Source organism: Chelonoidis abingdonii, chromosome 8 (assembly GCF_003597395.2).
Source record: "Chelonoidis abingdonii isolate Lonesome George chromosome 8, CheloAbing_2.0, whole genome shotgun sequence".
Classification (NCBI taxonomy): domain Eukaryota; kingdom Metazoa; phylum Chordata; order Testudines; family Testudinidae; genus Chelonoidis; species Chelonoidis abingdonii.
In genome coordinates this window covers 104,734,505-104,752,541 of record NC_133776.1, presented here as the reverse complement: position 1 = coordinate 104,752,541, position 18,037 = coordinate 104,734,505, and the positions used below count along the sequence as shown (strand labels likewise).

Below are 18,037 nucleotides of genomic sequence, written 5' to 3'. Positions count from 1 at the left end.
CTGTTTTTGTTACCCTGTTTGACCAGCTTCACCTCTTGCTTATCTGCCCCATTTACTAATGATGTCTTGTCTGTAAGACTGACAGCTCCTTGGGGTTGGGATTGTCTGACACATGGCGCAATGGGGGCCTGCTTGTGTGTGTGGGGCACTAGCCCTTGGCTGGTCTGTAGGTGCTGCCACAGCTGAAATGTTTAATCACAAGGAAAACATCTAAGGAGAGGAGATGAAGCTCAACCCTGCACTCTTGAGAGCCACTACCTATGCTGAGGGCATTATCTTAGCCACAGAGCAGGGAGAGAGACAAGCAAGATAAGTGCGGTGTTTGCGGACAATACCGGGCCTGAGAAGCTTCCTGAGGGAGTGAGGAATCGAACATAGATACATAGAAGAATCCAACCAAAGGGAGTTTGATTTGAGGAGCCAGAGAAGTGGTTTGTGTTCAGGTGTCAAACTAGCTGAGGGAGAAATGAGCCAAATGTCAAAGTGTTGGATTTAATAGTTTGACACTCTGAAAAATGCGAGTGACAAATGACATGAAAGGAGCAATGCTGGTTTCTTGGGGTACCTGAGGTGAAGGTCTGTCAGACGCCACAATGCTAGAAACGGACTAAGGATTAGTAGCTGTTACAATTAAAAATTCCAAATTGGAGAAGGTTAGTGTACAGATGAACATGAGCACCTCCCATGCTAAGTTACACTTTACAGTTACACACAAGATCATGAAATTATCCAGCTCATGGTTTTACACTGCCACCCATCCCTGTAGTATTGGGAGCACCTTCCCAATTAACTTCCAGTGAGCCCCATAGACTTCAGTGCTAAAGCAAAAATGTCTTTATGATGCTCTGCACACAACTAGCAGTTCAGGTTGAAATAAGTGATAAGTGCTGAAAGGTCAAATGCCTGAACTCCTCTGTACCAGTAATTTGATCGAGGTTAGTTGGTTTGACTCAGAAGCAGGACAGAGAGACAGCAAGGCAGCTAGAAAAATAGTTTGTATAAAAATCTGAAATAAACACTGGGAGTCATAAGCTCTTGTAAAGGCTCTTTCCTATGCTCTGCTTCAACAGGAGCAGAATCAGGTCCTGAATGGGCGAAGAGGCATTACTAATCTGTAAATGGATTTGGATGGATGGCTAGAGTTTTGCACATATATTAAAAACAGCAAAATGGACATTTGAATCTTAAACTCACAGAATTTGTGCATGCAAAATTTTCACTTATCTGTGCACTTCAGTTGTATTCCAGTATAAAGTATGCATATACATTTAAATGCTAATTTCCAGGGGGACTGGAGTAGAAAAGTATGCATTAAATTTTTGAGAGTTTGCTCATGGAATCTGTTCAGTAGCATTTATCTTACTTTGCATGTAATCCCCAGTCCTTTCCTGGGGAACTGCCGCTTAGCCAATTGGGATTGGAAAAATGGAGATAGGTTTGTCAAAAATTGTAGCCTCACTTGTACCCACCTGCAGGGGTATGTACTAGTATGCAAAGAAACTGGCAGGCCCTGGTGCCATCTGTTTGGACTCTGTTCTTGTCAGATCTTTGGAGCGAAGCAGAGCTAGGCCTCACTGAATAAAACCTACTGTAGATGCTGAAGAGAATGGTGATAGTGAGAGGGCATTCTCCTCTGTCAGGAAACAACCTATGCCTCAGTATGGCAATAGAAACATCATGGCAACATTGGGGATCACCCATGATAATTAAACTCTTGAACAGTTGTCGTCATTAAAAATCTCCTGATGTTTTCCTAAATGTCCTAGCCAAATTCTATTTGGTCGGTTACGTGCCAGGTGAAGTTGCAGCTGGATGAGGTATTTCTTAACTTCCTGTTAGTGTGTTTATCTCATTTAACACAGCTTCTGCATTGCAGGAACCTCTAAGAACAGTTTGGCTTGGAGAGAAAGCTTAGGGAAAGGTCTGTGTGCTGTTGTTTTAGGTACAAGGAAGGCCACACCCGGGAGCAAGGTGTTTCTGACTTGATGAAGGCCAATGAGACCTGCTGGGTGCACAGGACCTTTGCAAATCAGACCACTTTTTACATGCATTAATTGGATAAGTAAATGTTCATGATAAGTTTATATATTATTATTTAGCATATATTTTGATTTATAAATATAAAATTAAATGTATACTTTATATTTGTGTATTATGTGTAATCCTATTGAGTGGGTGTGCGTATACACCCATGCCATACTACAGGATAGTGTATGTGCAAACAGGAATTATTTGGGGACAGTTCTGTGGTGTTATACGAGAGGTCAGACTAGATGATCTCACAATGGTCCCTTCTGGCCTTGGAGTCTGAGTATGGTATATTTGTAAAGTTTTCTTTGGAAGAAAAATACTCTATAAACCTGTTGTTGCTATTATAGTGTCACACTGCAACAACTGGAGGCCATTATTTTTCTTAGAAATAAGGTCAGTCACAATGAACAACATGTGCCTTATGCTACAGCAAGTTGATGCAGAAATTGTTTTGTGAGAAATAGCACCAAGCTACAACTGGAAGCACGATGAGGACTCCTAAGGGACAGCACAGACAGCTAGAAGAATGAGCAGCTAGTGTTTCCAGGCAGCCAAATGTGAACTGCTGAGAGGGTTAATATGGACTGAATAACACAACAGGAGTGAGGGTGAAATCACACACAGAAAATGAAGATAATTTTTACAAGTATGTGTTGCTGCTTCTGAGATGTTAGTTTAGAGATGAGCCTTAGCTTTAAGAAAGGTTGCGAATCTGATATCTCTAATGAGCACATTGACTTTCTTGACAGACCATGGCTATGAAGTCACTTATTCTGTTCTGTTGTACCTCACCATTTGTCATATCTTTATTTCATATACTTAGTTCTTAAACCATGTGGAAATATCACAGTGGAATCACAAAGACATCTTGATTCCTGAGTCCTATGCTTTTTAAACAAAAATGTTCTCTTAGTTGTCTGTTGCTTTGGTTGCCATTTTGAATTACTTTGTGTGACTTCAGAATCATTGGAATTCTGTGTCTGTTAACATTTTTTTTTTTTAAAAGCCTAATACAAGGTTAAAAATGTGGAGAGTAAGGGTGGTGCAGAGGAGGGGCAGGTGGAGATCCACAGAGCAAAAGGTCCTTGTAGAAAATCATGAAATACTGTCGTTCCTTTAAAACTCAATAGCATATTGTACAACCTTAGTTATGGATGAAAAACCAGTTATTGTTTTGTTGGTGCACAGTATTGAAATTTGCTTCTGGGTATTTTGACCTGCTAATATTTTATTTTCTCTCTTTCAAGAAGAGGAGGGAGATATTTCGGGTGGTAATATTGAAATACAACCCACATTTATAACAAATGCTGCACTAGCAGCACAGCAAAGAGGGAGAAACTCGCAATCTGGTATAGAAAGATTTAGATCCTTTTTAGTACTAAAGCAGATAGATCACAAATTGAGTTCCATGCAGTAGAAAAGCTAGTATGTCTGAGGACAAAGAACAAAACCAGGAAGTGTCAACTAAAATAAAGGGTGCCCTTAGTAGAAATATCTCCATTTGTACATTTTAGGTACCACTGTAATGAAATCCAGATTAAATGCTGGACTGCATGACTAAATGACTGTCTGAAAATCCTGATCTGGGATTACAGAGAGGATATTGCATTTGTGCAATTTCCGGCGTAATACCATATTTCTGGGTGTGACTCATTCAGAGCTGTGGAGAATACGTATCAGGTGGAGGATTGGAAGCACATTGATGAAAAGTCAAACTCCTACAGTAATAAGTGCTTCATGGGATCTGAGGAGTCATTGGACCCTTCAGGGATTAGCTGATCCCCCACGTGGGTTTCTCCTGCTCACTGGCCAAATCCAGGAGTTTGTGGGAATCACTCAGAGGTTGCTAGGGAGTAAAGGATTTGGGCTGCTGGGACTCCACTATAGAGTAACTCCTGGCAAGGTACACTCTCCTCTGGCCTGTGCTCCCAGCGTGACCAACCAATGCTGGCTCCGAACGTCTCCATTTGGCTGGGAACCAGCAACGGGGAAGCATGCTGAGTCAAGAGGTTGGGCTGGGGTGAGAAGGACCCAGCATGGATCCCAGAGAAGTTCCTATAGGAGGGTGGCACCGGTGGATGAGAAGAGACAGCAGAATATACATGCCTGAGAAGCCAGTCGGGGGAGAGGGCAGGGGCTTTGGCACTTGGCAGAGGGTCCTGGTGAGGCTATAGAGGGAGAGCAGATGGAAGAAAAGTGGGAGACGAGTTGTGGTTACTGCTGAGGGGTGAGGGAGGGAATGGGAAAGACTAAATGTATGATTACTTGTTACCTGTCTCCACCGATAAGTAAACTCACTTCCTTGTTCTTGCCGTATCTCCTCAGGTATTTCTGTCCATTTTTGCAATATACCTCACAGGGAGTGAGCTCTTTTGCCTGTGTCCTATTGACCAAGATGGGAGAGGTGGGGAGGGGGATTCTCAGCTCCAGATCCTCTTTGGCCTCCTCTCTTTTGAGGTTGCAGTGCCTTTTCTCCTTGGAGATGGGCTGAGTAAACCTTCACCATATGCAAAGCAGATTTCGTAAAAAGAACAAGGTTTAGTAAAAACAGGAAATGGTGTAAAAACAAAAAGAAACTTGTTCTCATAGCCAGATCTACATTTCCCTTGAGCTAAGGTTAAGGAGGTTCTCTGTGAATTTAGATGCTAAAATATAAGAAGTTTCTACTGAGCATGTGTGAACTATGATTCTCCTCCCACCCCCATGGCTTGTAAAGTGGCCATATTTAGGCAGATTTTCTTGGAGATGGCAACAGGCACATCCTGGGCACAAAGGTCACCCCTTTGTCCAACTTCAAATCCCTACTCCAAAGTCCAGAGGAGCTAGAGCTTTGCAAACAGTCACCAGACATTTTTCACTAAGGCAGAACAGCACATTTACCCCTGACCCTCATTCTTGGAAATGGCTACATTGTTTTGGGCGCAGTTTAAAATAATAGTAATTCAGCCTGGGACAGACACCCAGCATGGAGAACTCACTCCAAAGAGTTCAAGTTTGGCAAGGTTATAAGCAACTGAAAACAGGGTCCTATAAAGGGAAGTGTCTGGCAACTTTAATAGCTGGAGATGCTACCAGCCCTCCCTAGAATAAAAACAAGGACAGCAAAGGTGATTCTAGATAAAGAATAATATCGACTTGCTGTGTGGAGTGTAGAACAATCAGATTCAAGATCCCAGTTTGGCGCATTACATACATGTGCCTTAGCTGAGAGATTCTTATGTGGGCTGGGGTCTGGACACGTAATTCCCTCTAATGTCTGGGGAGATTGTTTCAGTTTTCAACAGACTGTATCTCACTAGTTTAACTCCTGTGCAGACCATTGCACATAATAATACATTACAAGTCTTTCAGTGGTTGCCAGTTCTGTTTAACTCCAGGGCAGCCACAGTCTCCGCCAAACTGAAGGATTGCATCTCCGCACTGGGCCTCTTGGCAATTACCGGTTAAGTTGTGGGTTTATGTTGTTGTAGGTTCTTTCCAGATGTAAAAACCAAGTAAATAGTTAAACTGCAGTTTCTTTATTAGCTCCCAAAGCAAAGTTCTTTAGAGCATGACACTATTCCAGAAAGAGAGCTATTAGCAGCGCAGAGTTGGAAGAGTTTAACTGCAGGCACAGGTAATTGTTGACTGACTGGAGACAGGCTTGGCTATCTCTAGAGCCTGTTCTGTGCACCGCAGCGGGGGTGAGTTCATTCTCTGATTCCTTCTTGCAGGGCTGTTAGCTCTAGCCTGCCTTCACCTGAATCGTCAGAATTCCTCTCATGCACCGGCACGTGAAAATTGAACTTCTGGAAATAAGATAGAACTCAGCCTTTGAGACTTAACCACTGGCCAGGGGTTGCAATGGTGGGAAGGGGTAGGTCCCTCATTCAGAGTCCCCTGGGATGTTTAGGTGTCAACACCCAACTCTCCCTGACGCAGCTGGTACATCCAATAAAACTCCCAACAGGCCCAGAATCAGTCCCTTCAGATTTTTCTGTATTGAACATAACAGTCCATTGTCACCTCAGTGCCACTGTGACAGGATGCTGGGTAAGGAGTGCTTAACCAGCCCCCTGCTATGCCAGCCCCCATCAAGGGGAGTAGATGGGAATCTGGCTGAATATTCCTGCCTGGCAACTAGCAACAGCTGCCAGCCTAATTAGCCAGGGGCTATAAAAGGGCTGGGAGGAAGGAAGCCGGGAGGATGAGACAGGAGGAGGAGAAAGGGAGAGGCCAGAGGCAGAGGGGTGGGTGGCGCTGATCTGCTGCTTGTAAAGCCTGGCTGGAAACAAACCTGTATATAGATAGGAAGGTGGTGGTGGGAAGGGACCTAGGGTTTATGGTGGATAAGAAGCTGGATATGAGTCAACAGTTTACCCTTGTTGCCAAGAAGGCTAACGGCATTTTGGGCTGTATAAGTAGGGGCATTGCCAGCAGATCAAGGGACGTGATCATTCCCCTCTATTCGACATTGGTGAGGCCTCATCTGGAGTACTGTGTCCAGTTTTGGGCCCCACACTACAAGAAGGATGTGGAAAAATTGGAAAGAGTCCAGCAGAGGGCAACAAAAATGATGAGGGGGCTGGAGCACATAACTTCTGAGGAGAGGCTGAGGGAACTGGAATTATTTAGTCTGCGGAAGAGAAGAATGAGGGGGGATTTGACAGCAGCCTTCAACTAACTGAAAGGCACCTAAAAGCCTCCATCAGGTTGGCCCCAATGTGCTAGGCATTGTGCAAATGCATAAAAATTGCTGTACATCAATAGACGACTGTAACAGACCATCATAGAAAATGTAAAGAAGCCCTCTATAAATGTAGTTTTCAGGGACTAGAAAACCTGGCTTTTTCTCCAGGTGACTTCTACCCATGCATTACTAGAACTATTTCTGTGGTACCTTCATCTGTATTCATTTAGGAGTATTAAAGTTTGAAAGTAAAATCTAATATAAACATGGAACTGTCTGATCAGGCTTAACTGTAAAAAAATAAAAAAGAAGTCTTTTATTAATGTACCCATATGGGGTAGGAATGACTTGAGGATTAAACTAGGCAGGCGTGGGATGGATTACAAAACAGACAAAGGTAAATGAGAGTTTCCAGATGAGAACCCCAGCTGCAGGGAGAGTGATTCTGAGCTCACTAGCAGTGGTGTGACTCGAGTAAATTCACTGAAGTCAGCAGTTTTCTATCAGGCTCAAACTGGTGTAAGTGAGGTGAGAATCGGGGTTCACACCACTTCCACACAGAATTGTGTGAAGCTGTGCAGACAATTGCACTTCCACATTCTTTTTCCTCCTTTGTGTCTTTAGGCTGGATCCTACTTTTGGTGAAGTAAATGGGTGAAGGATCAAGCTTTTTGGGCCTGATTCTGATTACATCCACTCTGGTGCATTACAGAAGTGTCTTCATTGAGATAAGCAAATTTATTACACTGCTGTCAAACTGGTGTGAGATCAGAATCAGGCTCTTTCTTCTGTTTTGTATAACTAGGGATCTAAAGAATAAGACCCGTTACTGCTAAAGTCACCCCCGTTTGGGTTGCCATATTAGGTTGTGAGAGGATGTAACCAACCGTCTGCTACAGGAGCACCTCTTGGTTGTGCAGATGTGGATGACGAAGGAATTACAATAAAAGGTAATGGCAGGAGATGCTAGTTGACCCAAAAGGAACTTGCCATCATTTTCGAAATCTGAAAATCATAGTTCGCCAGCTCTTTAACAAAACCCAGTTTTCCCAGGGCTATGAGCACTATGTCTGGAAAAAGAACAGGAGTGCTTGTGGCACCTTAGAGACTAACACATTTATTTCAGCATGAGCTTTCGTGGGCTACAGCTCACTTCTTCGGATGCACAGAACGGAACACACAGACAGGAGATATTTATACATACAGAGAACGTGAAAAAGTGGAAGTATGCATCCCAACAGGAAGAGTCTAATCAATTGAGATGAGCTATCATCAGCAGGAGAAAAAAAAACAACACTTCAACCTCTCTAACCACTCAGTGACAGACTTGAAGGCAATTTTGCAACAAAAAAACTTCATAAACAGACTCCAAAGAGAGACTGCTGAACTTGAATTAATATGCAAATTAGATACAATTAACTCAGGCCTTAACAGAGACTGGGAATGGCTGGGTCATTACACTAATTGAATCTATTTCCCTATGTTAATTTCTCCTCACACCTTCTATGGGTCATCTTAATTATCACTTCAAAAGTTTTTTTTTTCTCCTGCTGATGATAGCTCATCTCAATTGATTAGACTCGTCCTGTTGGGATGCAGGACCCCCCCGCCGCTGAATTACTGGTGAAGATCCAGCTGCACTTCGGCGGCGGGTCCTGCTTCGACAGTAAGGACCCCCTGCTGGTGAAGCTCCAGGGCCCCCGGGGCGAGTGAAAGACCCTGCTCCAGGGGCTCTGAAAAACTCTCTTGGGGGCCCCTGCAGGGCCTGGGGCAAATTGCCCCTCTTGGCCTCTCCCTCTGGGCGGTCCTGGGTGTATCTTGCCCTTGGCACATTGGTGACTGATCTGTATGTTAGCCCCACCGTGCCCCTGGCACATTGCTTCCTCCACAGCTCTTTCTCTAAATAAATAATTGGAGATACACCAATCTCCTAGAACTGGAAGGGACCTTAAAAGGTCATCGAGTCCAGCCCCCTGCCTTCACTAGCAGGACCAAGTACTGATTTTGCCCCAGATCCCTAAGTGTCCCCCTCAAGGATTGAACTCATAACCCTGGATTTAGCAGGCCAATGCTCAAACCACTGAGCTATCCCTCCCGCTGTAGTGTAGTTGAGATTTTGCTTTTGCTCTGCGTATTCTGTTTTTCTTGCTCCCCAGACCCCCTCCAGCCCTCTCTTCCCCACCTACCTGTGATGTCAGCATCACTCTGTTGTGTCCCCCAGATTACTCTCCCTCTCCCCTCCGCTGACTTCAATGGATTTGAGATCAGACCTCTACCTTCACCAGTCTCTCTCCTCTCCCTCTTCCTCCCAATTAAGGACACTGTTTTTCTCCCCAACACCCAGAGGAATGTTGGAAATTGTGACAATCTGTTAGCTGCAGGAGTCCCTTCTCCCCACCGTATCCTGAGCTTTGTGGAGGGCTGCGATTCAAACTCTCAAGCCTTTCAGTAAAGCAGGTTCACTTGTTGGCTATTGCAACCTGCTACCCACTGGCAAAAATCCCAGATAATTAAAAGTCATAGATGCTCTTTAGAAAACATGGGAAGCATGGAATTCCTGACACGTGGCCTTCATCACCCCATTGCGCAGATGGGTAAATAAAGAGATTGTGACTTGCAGGTCACTTGAGGTCCAGAGCCCAGGAGTCCTGACTTCTACTTCCATGCTCTAACTATCCAACTATATCTCAGGCAGTGGTTCTCAACCTGGGGTCTGTGGCCCTGGGGGTCTGCAGAGTATGTCTAAGATTTCCAAAGGGGTCCCCACCTTCATTTGAAATTTCTTAGGGTCCACAAATGAAAAAATTGAGAACCACTGATCTAAGCAGCCTTTAGCTATTAGATACCCTTTTCCATGCAGTGAAAAGCTCGAGAACAATGTGCCATTTGTACATTAGCTTATGAAAGAATCATGCCTGAAATAATACTTCATAGTAATCCTCAGCAGTTAGCATTTTACAAGCTGCTACTACTTTAGGGATTTGTTTATATTTAGAGATTCTGTTCTATCTGAAAATGAGGCGAGTGGCGAGAGACGTTGAGCCTAGAACAAAATGAGCACGTTTACTATCTCTTCACGGCTTCCATTCCTGTCCCTCCACTTCCCCCCTTATTGTTGCGACAATCTGATAAGGGAGTTTTCCTCACCATTTTCCTGGTATAATCCAAAAAAGCAAGGGAAGTGTCGTGTAAAGGTCTAATCATGCAAACTCTTGCAGGATTGGGCCCTAAATGGGTCATTCCATTAACCCCCACATCTCGTGCCTGAATATTTTAGCACATACAATATCTGTATCGTTTTCTGGAGCACTCATTCTGCTCAGGCCTCTGCAGTGCAGTGGCATGAGTTAGGGATAGGAAAGCAGCCTCAAGTGAATGGAGCTTTACCAAGGATTTAAACTGACTCAACAAGTCCTTGATATGGTTGGTTGGTAGATCAGACCTTTAACATTCTTTCAGGGTAAAGACCAGTATTTCATGACACTCTCATTTTGATACATCTCTTCTCTGCTTACATGGATAATTTTCTTAGCTTCCTTCATCTATTTTCTATATTTCATAGTTTTTCTGAGTGCGAAGGTATTGGTAGGAATTCTTAGCTGTAAATGTCTTTAACCAGCTGTCGGTTCTTTCTCTGGACCCAGCTTTCCCATGTATCCATGTCCTGCATTTTGAGGTTTAAACTGGCACAAACGTTCCTCTGCTGACTTGAGTTTCCAAACAGGGGATGTGCCTATGCCGGTGAGGCACACGCGGAGCTCAGAGACTGTGAGGATGGACTAGAATAGAAAATTGTGCCCTCTTTCTTGCTCTCCAAAAGCTCAAATTCTGCTTATCTTGCAGTGCACAGGGGGTCATTAGCTTTAATGGGCTTTGGATCAGCAGCTTAAAGCGGAACAATATAAGGCACTTGGAGATCCTGCCAATTCTGTCATGCTCTGTTTTTCATTTTGTGTGAGAATTTAGAAAAATAATTCCTCATTGAACTTTCTAGTCTCCCTTTATTTAACTATTGCAGAGTAATAACACCTCTGCCTCGATGCAAGAGATCCATTTTGCTTTCTTGTACTGAGCCTTCATGGCAATTTAAGGTCAGCCAATGTTCACTGAAGTGTTTCTATTTACTGCATTCTCCTGCTATCAGTGGGCAGGATTGCTTTGTTCTGGCACATCTCTGACAGCTACCCTAGCTAGTTTATGCCTCTGTAGATAGTTATTAATTTGGGTGTCTCTTTCTTTCAACCTTTTCCATTTGCTAAAACATTGCCAATGCAAGACTGCCAGCACAGTACCTTTTCCCTCCATCTCCTTCTGCATGTATAATATTACTCCCTGAGCCTCTATATTATATACACTCACTCTGGCCTTTCGCCTCTTTCCTTTCCATACCCTGACAAATAAATCAAGATAAAATAATTAAACATATCATGGATAAAATGCTTATTTTACATTCCTAAATTTCAAATCTATTGTTAGGCTGAAATGTGCTAATGGTCTCCTTCAAGCAGGTCTTTGATCTGTAGATTAATCACAGACCTGGATAAAACTGATGGGTGTGCTAACAACCCCTTTTTCAGGCTAAATAGGAGGAGCAATTAAACCCTTTTATGGAGAGAAAGCTGGATACAATAGACCGTACTGCCCAAGGTACTGGACTGCATAGCAAAGCCTGAGCAGTGTTAAGCCATGTGATCTGAGATGTTTTGCTGGGACTAGCTCAAAAACACAGTGGCTCTCAACATTTCCAGACCACTGTACTCCTTTCAGGAGTCTGATTTGTCTTGTGTACTCTGAGTTTCATCTCACTTAAAAACTGCTTGCTTACAAAATCAGACATAAAAATACAAAAGTGTCACAGCATGCTAGTATTGAAAAATTGCTGACTTTCTCATTTTTACTATATAGTTAAAAAAATCAATTGGAATATAAATATTGTACTTACATTTCAGTGTCTAGTATATAGAGCAGAATAATGTCATTGTATGAAATGTTAGTTTGTGTTGTCTTTGCTAGTGCTTTTTATGTAAAACTAGGCAGCTATCTAGATGAGTCGATGTATTTTACCACTGCACATACCTACTCTGTGCCCATTTTACCAGTATGGGAATGCTCACCTTGAATGCACACTTTAAATTTAGATACTTTGGATATTCTGGGAGGATTTTTCACTCAACCCAGAATGAGGTCTATCACTAATTCCTGTCCGGTGTGGGTATCTTTGGAAGGGTCGAGCTGCTCTGGTGTGTTCTAGGTTTTACAGTGTTGCATGCTCATTATAATCTAAACCGTGAGCAGCTGAGGCCAGTTTCTGCATAGCGCTGTGCCACTGGAGTGCTGGTACCTGACTGGTACCTGTAGGATTATTGCGACACAAATAATAACTTCTGATGCACTGGTCTAGTGAGTAAATGTGCCACTGATGCATAGCTAGAAAGTGTATCCTTGTGGTTTTATGGAGGGCTCGCTCAGCTATATGTCGTCTTGGATCCCTTTGACATTAAAACTTTTAGGTCTTATTTGAATAGTCCCATTGAAATCAACAAAATCACATGAATAAGGGCTTCAGGATTGAGACCTAACCCCCTCACCCCAAAATTATGTTCAGTTGTGTCAAAAGCTCTTGTTATCCTGGAATAAACCAGCAGGCGTGTGTTCATTTTAAAACCCTGTGCTTTGCCATTTAATTTCTGTTCTAATTAATTACTGTAGGGCTGGAAATTCTATGGCTATAGTTTTCCTACAATGATGTCAAAGAATTTTATGGCTACTGTAATGTGCTGTCTTAAAAAGTGACTAGCTAAAGTGTTTGTGGCAAGGCAGTGTCTAACAGTGGACATGTCTGCTTTTCTAGGGAACAGAGGAATCCAGACTGAGCCCTTCAGCAAACAAATCCTGCTGTCACCCCAACACACTCCTCTTTGGAATGTAAGTACATGCTGAAAACCAAATGTGCCTTTAGCTTGTTTATGAATCAGTGATGGTGGAGGCCGTCAGTGGCTAGAGTTAGTATTATCATTGCTGTAACACTCACAGGCCCAAATCAGGAGGGGGGCTTTATGGCGCTAGGTGCTGTACAAAGAGCACAGAGCTGGAGACATTACAAGGTGCGAAGTTTGTGTAAAACAATGTGAAGGGGAAGGGGGGGGACGAGGAAAGCTAATAAAATCGTGCATAGTCCAGAAGCATCTCTACATGGGCCAGTGGTGCGTAGCCAGATGCCTTCATACTGTATACGTAGGATTTCAACAAAACTGTAAAACATAAGCTAAATATCCAACTTCCCTGCTGGCTGCCAACCTAGCTAGTCTCCGTTGCTGGTTCGATGTAGTCACTGGGGAGCGTGGAAAGTGGAATGATGAGAGTGGCAATTTTAAGGTAACATTTGTCAGAGGAAAAACTGAAGCAAAACTAAAGAACTGTCCAGTTGTCTGGTGAAAACATCACCCTTCAGAAGCAAAACAACATGCTGTTGCTAACAATCCCTATTGTGCTGACAAAATGAATGACCTGACTTTTTGTCCCTGGATTTATTGTACGAAATATACTCTTTAGCCTTGCCTTGCTGCTTGCTGATCGGTTCACTTTCCTCTCAGGGGCTTACTTAATTTCAGCTCTGCTTTTGTTAAAAAAAATGTTACTTGTACAACTGTAATAATGTGGTTCTGCAGTGAAAATGGCACTTTCTGCTACCTGTGTGTATTACTAGGCAGTTCTAGCGGCTTCCGTGACTAGAATAAGGTAGTACAGCCAGGCTGGTATCCTCATCTAGGGGTTGGTCCGCACAAGAGGTTAAGAGCCTACTAATGCAGCTGGATGATAGAGTTACACCTTATAGTGCACGTGTAAAGTGCTGATGTTTTTAGCACTGTGTTGGCTGGTGCTCCTTTGTGTTCTTCACCCAGTAGAAAGATGTATCGCCTTTCAGTCAGTTAACTCTGTTAGGGCTCAGTTAAGGCAGTGGGGTTACACAGCTGTCACTGATGGTCTAACTGAGTTTGCACAACATTTATGTACTGCTGACACTGGAAAAGAAAAGAACCCAGATTGCTTCTGAAGTGCCAGTTTAACATGGCAGGGCTGGCAGGTAAAGGGAAACATCTTTCTACTTCTCCACGGAGCACATTTGATCTGAAAATCATTGGTAGGCAGTGACCAGGGAACCCCACAATGCTGTTTGCTACAGTTTAGCTTTTCAGATTAGAACATTGGTCCTTTCCGTTAGGGCTGGGAGGCAGTGTGTTGTGTATGGTGGTAAATGCTATAGAGACTTTCTAGAGCGAAATGAAATGTTTCCCTTTCTCCCTCATGATGCAGGACAGACCTTTAGAGCATGTTATAGTCCAGTATCTAGGGCATTGCCACCGGTAGAAAGTCATTTTGTCTTTCTTTGGTTTCTCTGTCTCCTAAGTTTTGCTTCCCACTCTTAAGTCTATCAAAACAGAAGTTTTTCCCCAAATATGGAACTGGCTTCACTGATTAATTTGATAATTATTGCTGTCAGATCTTCCCTTTGAACTTCCTTGTTAATTTATCGTCAGGAAGCATCAAATATCTCTGAGACAATTAATCCAAACATTCAATTAAAAAGAGGCAAATTTAGAAAAATCTCCGATTAAATATTTAATTAGAAATCTGAGCTGACATAAATGAAGAAAACCTAAAAGCCCTGCTGTAAAAGGCAGCTGGTTAAATGCCAATCTCGCTGTAGTGATTTGGGTTCACAGCTCAGGCTTGTGATCTGTGTAAAGCTGAGGATATGAACAGAAGTTCTCCATAGTTATGAGCCAGCATCGATGCATTAAGTGGATGCCAGCCTGAGCTTGCATTAGCTTTTCCACAGTCCCTTTCGCACAAAGGGACTAATGTCATCAGGGGAAGCCCTGGCAGTGCAGCCCCATAGATGCTGTGGTGCCTGGGAATCAGAGCACCCCAAAGTGTGTGCAGATGACTCAGGCCTTCTGTGAATCTCCATCTCCCTGGGCAGAGGCAAACTGGAGCCCTACCCTGGAATTATTTGGGAAACCTTTGGGTGAATTCCTCTTGTGGAGTTGTCTCACTTCTCATGGGTGGAGAGGGCTGAGGCTGTGAGTCCGTAGCTAAAGGCTCGGAGTCTGAGGTGGGAGAATAAGTGAAGACTGTTGTGTAGGGAGAGGGAATGTTGGTGATATTTCGTATTACTGAGCAGGGTGTGGGAATTCCTGGGAAAGTAATGTAGTGCCAGCTGGACAGGGGAGAACAGCAGAGCAATTTACAGGGAGACACACTGGGAAGAGATAGTCTGCGCAAGTAACTAAGCTGTCCAGCAGTTCAACCAGTGGAGTTACCCAGATACCCTGGGACTAGAGGGCCTGTCTCGTGTTATCCTCTCCTGTGTACGGGAGTTCTGGGAATGTAAAAACAGAAGTCAGAGTTTCTAGCAAAGGATGAGAAGTCATTCTGCAGTCTTTCCACACACTTCTCAGGGCAGAAGGGGGGAAAGTTTCTCACTACAGCCTGAAGGGGCTGATGGGTCAGCTTTTAATGAGTGTGACACGCAATGCAGCCGCTTCAGCCCTCTCTAGAAGAGCCTTGAGGTGGAGAGGGGAGCCAGATGTGTATCTGCTCCCTGACGTGGCACTGAAGAAGGAAACTGGTAAAATGATCTCACAGTGGCAAAATATAGCAAAGGGTGTAAGTCAGCTACAGACGGATCCCTCGGAAAAGATGCTGCCCTGTTATCCTAGACAAACAGATAACGAGGCAGGTGAGGGAAGAAGCAGCGTTCTCTGTTCAGAAAGGAGAAACCAATACTGATAAAAGGCCTTTTAACCAAAACTGAAAACAGAATCCAGCAGTGTCTACTTTAGCTATTGTTTTTGGAGCACTGAGAACATACCCAGCGCTGGCGGCACCTAGGGTGTAGGTAACATCCCTGCCCAGAGGAGACAAACGCATGGAACAACCGGAGACACAATGCACTGGGTACCGCACACATGGTGCCCCTAGTGTCTTTGGCTCCGATTGAGAAACAGCAGCAGTGTTCAGGGTGGTGGGATGAAGACTAGCAGGCTGCATGGAAGGACTGTGTCCTGAGGAGGGACCTGGCAGATGGGTAGCAGTGTCCAGCCACTCCAGGAAACAGAGGGGCAGCGCGGACATGAGCGAGAGGGAGAAGGATACAGGCAATAGTCAGGCATGAAATCTTTGAGTGAAAGGACTTTGGGGCTGGGGCGTAGATCTAGTTTGAGAAAGGACACAATGCAGTGAACAAAGTGTGAATTTACAGTAACCTTGTAAATACATAAAAGCTGTAACTAGTAGAAAAGAGATAGTCGAGTAGTACGCAATGTGCCATAGCTTGCACCCGTGGCCTAGCAGGTACTACAGCGTGTGAACAGCTCATGACCTAAGTGGAATTGACTACCAAAATTAGTAGCCCAGTCAGAAAGTGTGTGACCCAAAGTATTACCCAATAGTGTTACGTCGAATGTGCTGCTAAGCTGATTCATGACTATGGACTGTGGATGTGTAGTATGCTCCATATCCAGCCCCTGTGCCTGAGCCTGATCAACTCGATTGTATGCCAGTAAAAAACCCTCTGTGACAAGTTCAGAACTGAGTTCTTGGGAACCAAGTGGCTAAGGTTGCAGAGGACACTGATTGGATAAGGTCTCAGAAGCCACTCCAATAGCTGGGGGAGAATGGACCACACTCCCAGCTGGGAGCTGGGGCAAGATGCTTCTGGGGGGCGGGAGCCTGCCAGGAGCCTGTGGAGTAGTGGGGGGTCCTGACAGGGAGCTGCCAGCAGAGCTGAGACCCCAGTCTCTCAACACCCCAAGCTGCCTTTCTTAGGTCTGTGTAAGTGTTCCTGATGAGGACGCGCAGCACTGACCTCAGGAGGGCAGTGTGGACATGCACACTGCAGTGATTACTGCTGTGGTGGAAATTTGACCTAATATAGATTGTGCGTGGCGTTAGTAAAGCAGTGGCTCTCTTGGATGTTTCTGTTCTGTGGACTATACAGACTTCCTGAATGTCTGCTAGAAAGAAGTATCCACTGAAATATAAGAATATTCCCTTGGAAAATCCAGAGGGAGTTTTAGATTAATTTGCTTTCTCCTTTTTAGATAAAAATGAGTGAGCAAAATCTGTCTGGAGAGCTCCGATACAGCTCTCTCGGATTGCTGACTGGAATTGGCATGTTAAAGCACATCAGAGTTTTGATAAGAACCACTTTTATTAAAGCGTCCGTAGAAGTACAGCAGCCCAATGCAAGTTCACATCTTCTTCCCATAAGCCCCAATTCAGGAGAGCCCTTCTCTCTGTCTCACTGCCTTCTAGGGCACAGAAGCACATTCCTAACTGCCCTTCCCCGAGAGGGCCTAGGGAAGGGGGGGAATTTTGGTTCCTCGTACAAATCCAGAATAAAAAGGGTCTGCATGAGGGGACTGTGACAAAGTGGGACTGTTCTTAATGTTTCCTCTGAATACTGTGCGGGTGCTTCAGTTTCCCCTATGCAGTTCTTAAGTCTCCAGTGTGCATAAATGGCCGACACTCTGTCTCCTGGCAACAAATGGCTGGGACCCTTTCCCCCCTGCAAGGGGATGGCTAAAGGTGAACAAAGAGATCAGGAGAGCTCTTGGCCCAGGAAAGAGACAAAGGCCAGAAAGGAGGGGCTGGAAGGGGGTTCAGTTTGGAGCTGGCTGGGGACGAGGAGTGAGGGCAGATGTGGGGGTCTGCCTCACTGGGCCCCTGTCATAAGCGGATAGCTAAGGGTTAATGTTTCATTTGCTTGTAAAGGGTTAACAAAGGGAACCAAACACCTGACCAGAGGACCAATCAGGAAACTGGATTTTTCAAAGGTCAGGGAGGGAATTTTTGGGAGTGGGTTCTTTGTTCTGTTCTAGTGCTCTCTCGGCTCTGGGAGGATCTCTCTACCTTCAGGTTTTCTAATCTGTTTCCAAGTTGTGAGTACAAAGATAGAAAAACAATAGGCTTATATTGTTTTTTTTTTTTGTATTTACATGTGTGTAGTTTGCTGGAATGTTTTCAATTGTATTTCTTTTTGAATAAGGCTGTTTATTCATGTTTTCTTTTGAGCCAATAACCCTGTATTATTGTCACCTTGATACAGAGACCATTTTTATGTCTTTTTCTTTCTTTTTATATAAAGCTTTATTTTTAAGACCTGTTGAAGTTTTTCCTAGTGGGGGCTCAGGGGGATTGAGCCTGCAGCTCACCAGGAAATTGGTGGGAGGGAAAAGGAGTGGGGAAGGTGAATTGTCCTCTCTGTTTTTTAATTCAAGGAGTTTAAGTACAGTAATCTTCCAGGGTAACCCAGGGAGGGGAAGCCTGGGA

At 44.1% G+C, this 18,037-nt stretch overlaps 1 protein-coding gene across 1 annotated transcript in view; it reads left to right on the top strand.

Annotated features, from left to right (window-relative positions):
- Positions 1 to 18,037, top strand: part of HTR2C (5-hydroxytryptamine receptor 2C) — a 431,888-nt gene that overhangs the window by 83,822 nt on the left and 330,029 nt on the right. Inside the window, exon 2 of the mRNA XM_075068915.1 lies at positions 12,552 to 12,625. Within this exon, the coding sequence (XP_074925016.1) occupies positions 12,624 to 12,625 (2 nt within the window). The 5' untranslated portion in view covers positions 12,552 to 12,623. The remainder of the gene's footprint in view (positions 1 to 12,551; positions 12,626 to 18,037) is intronic.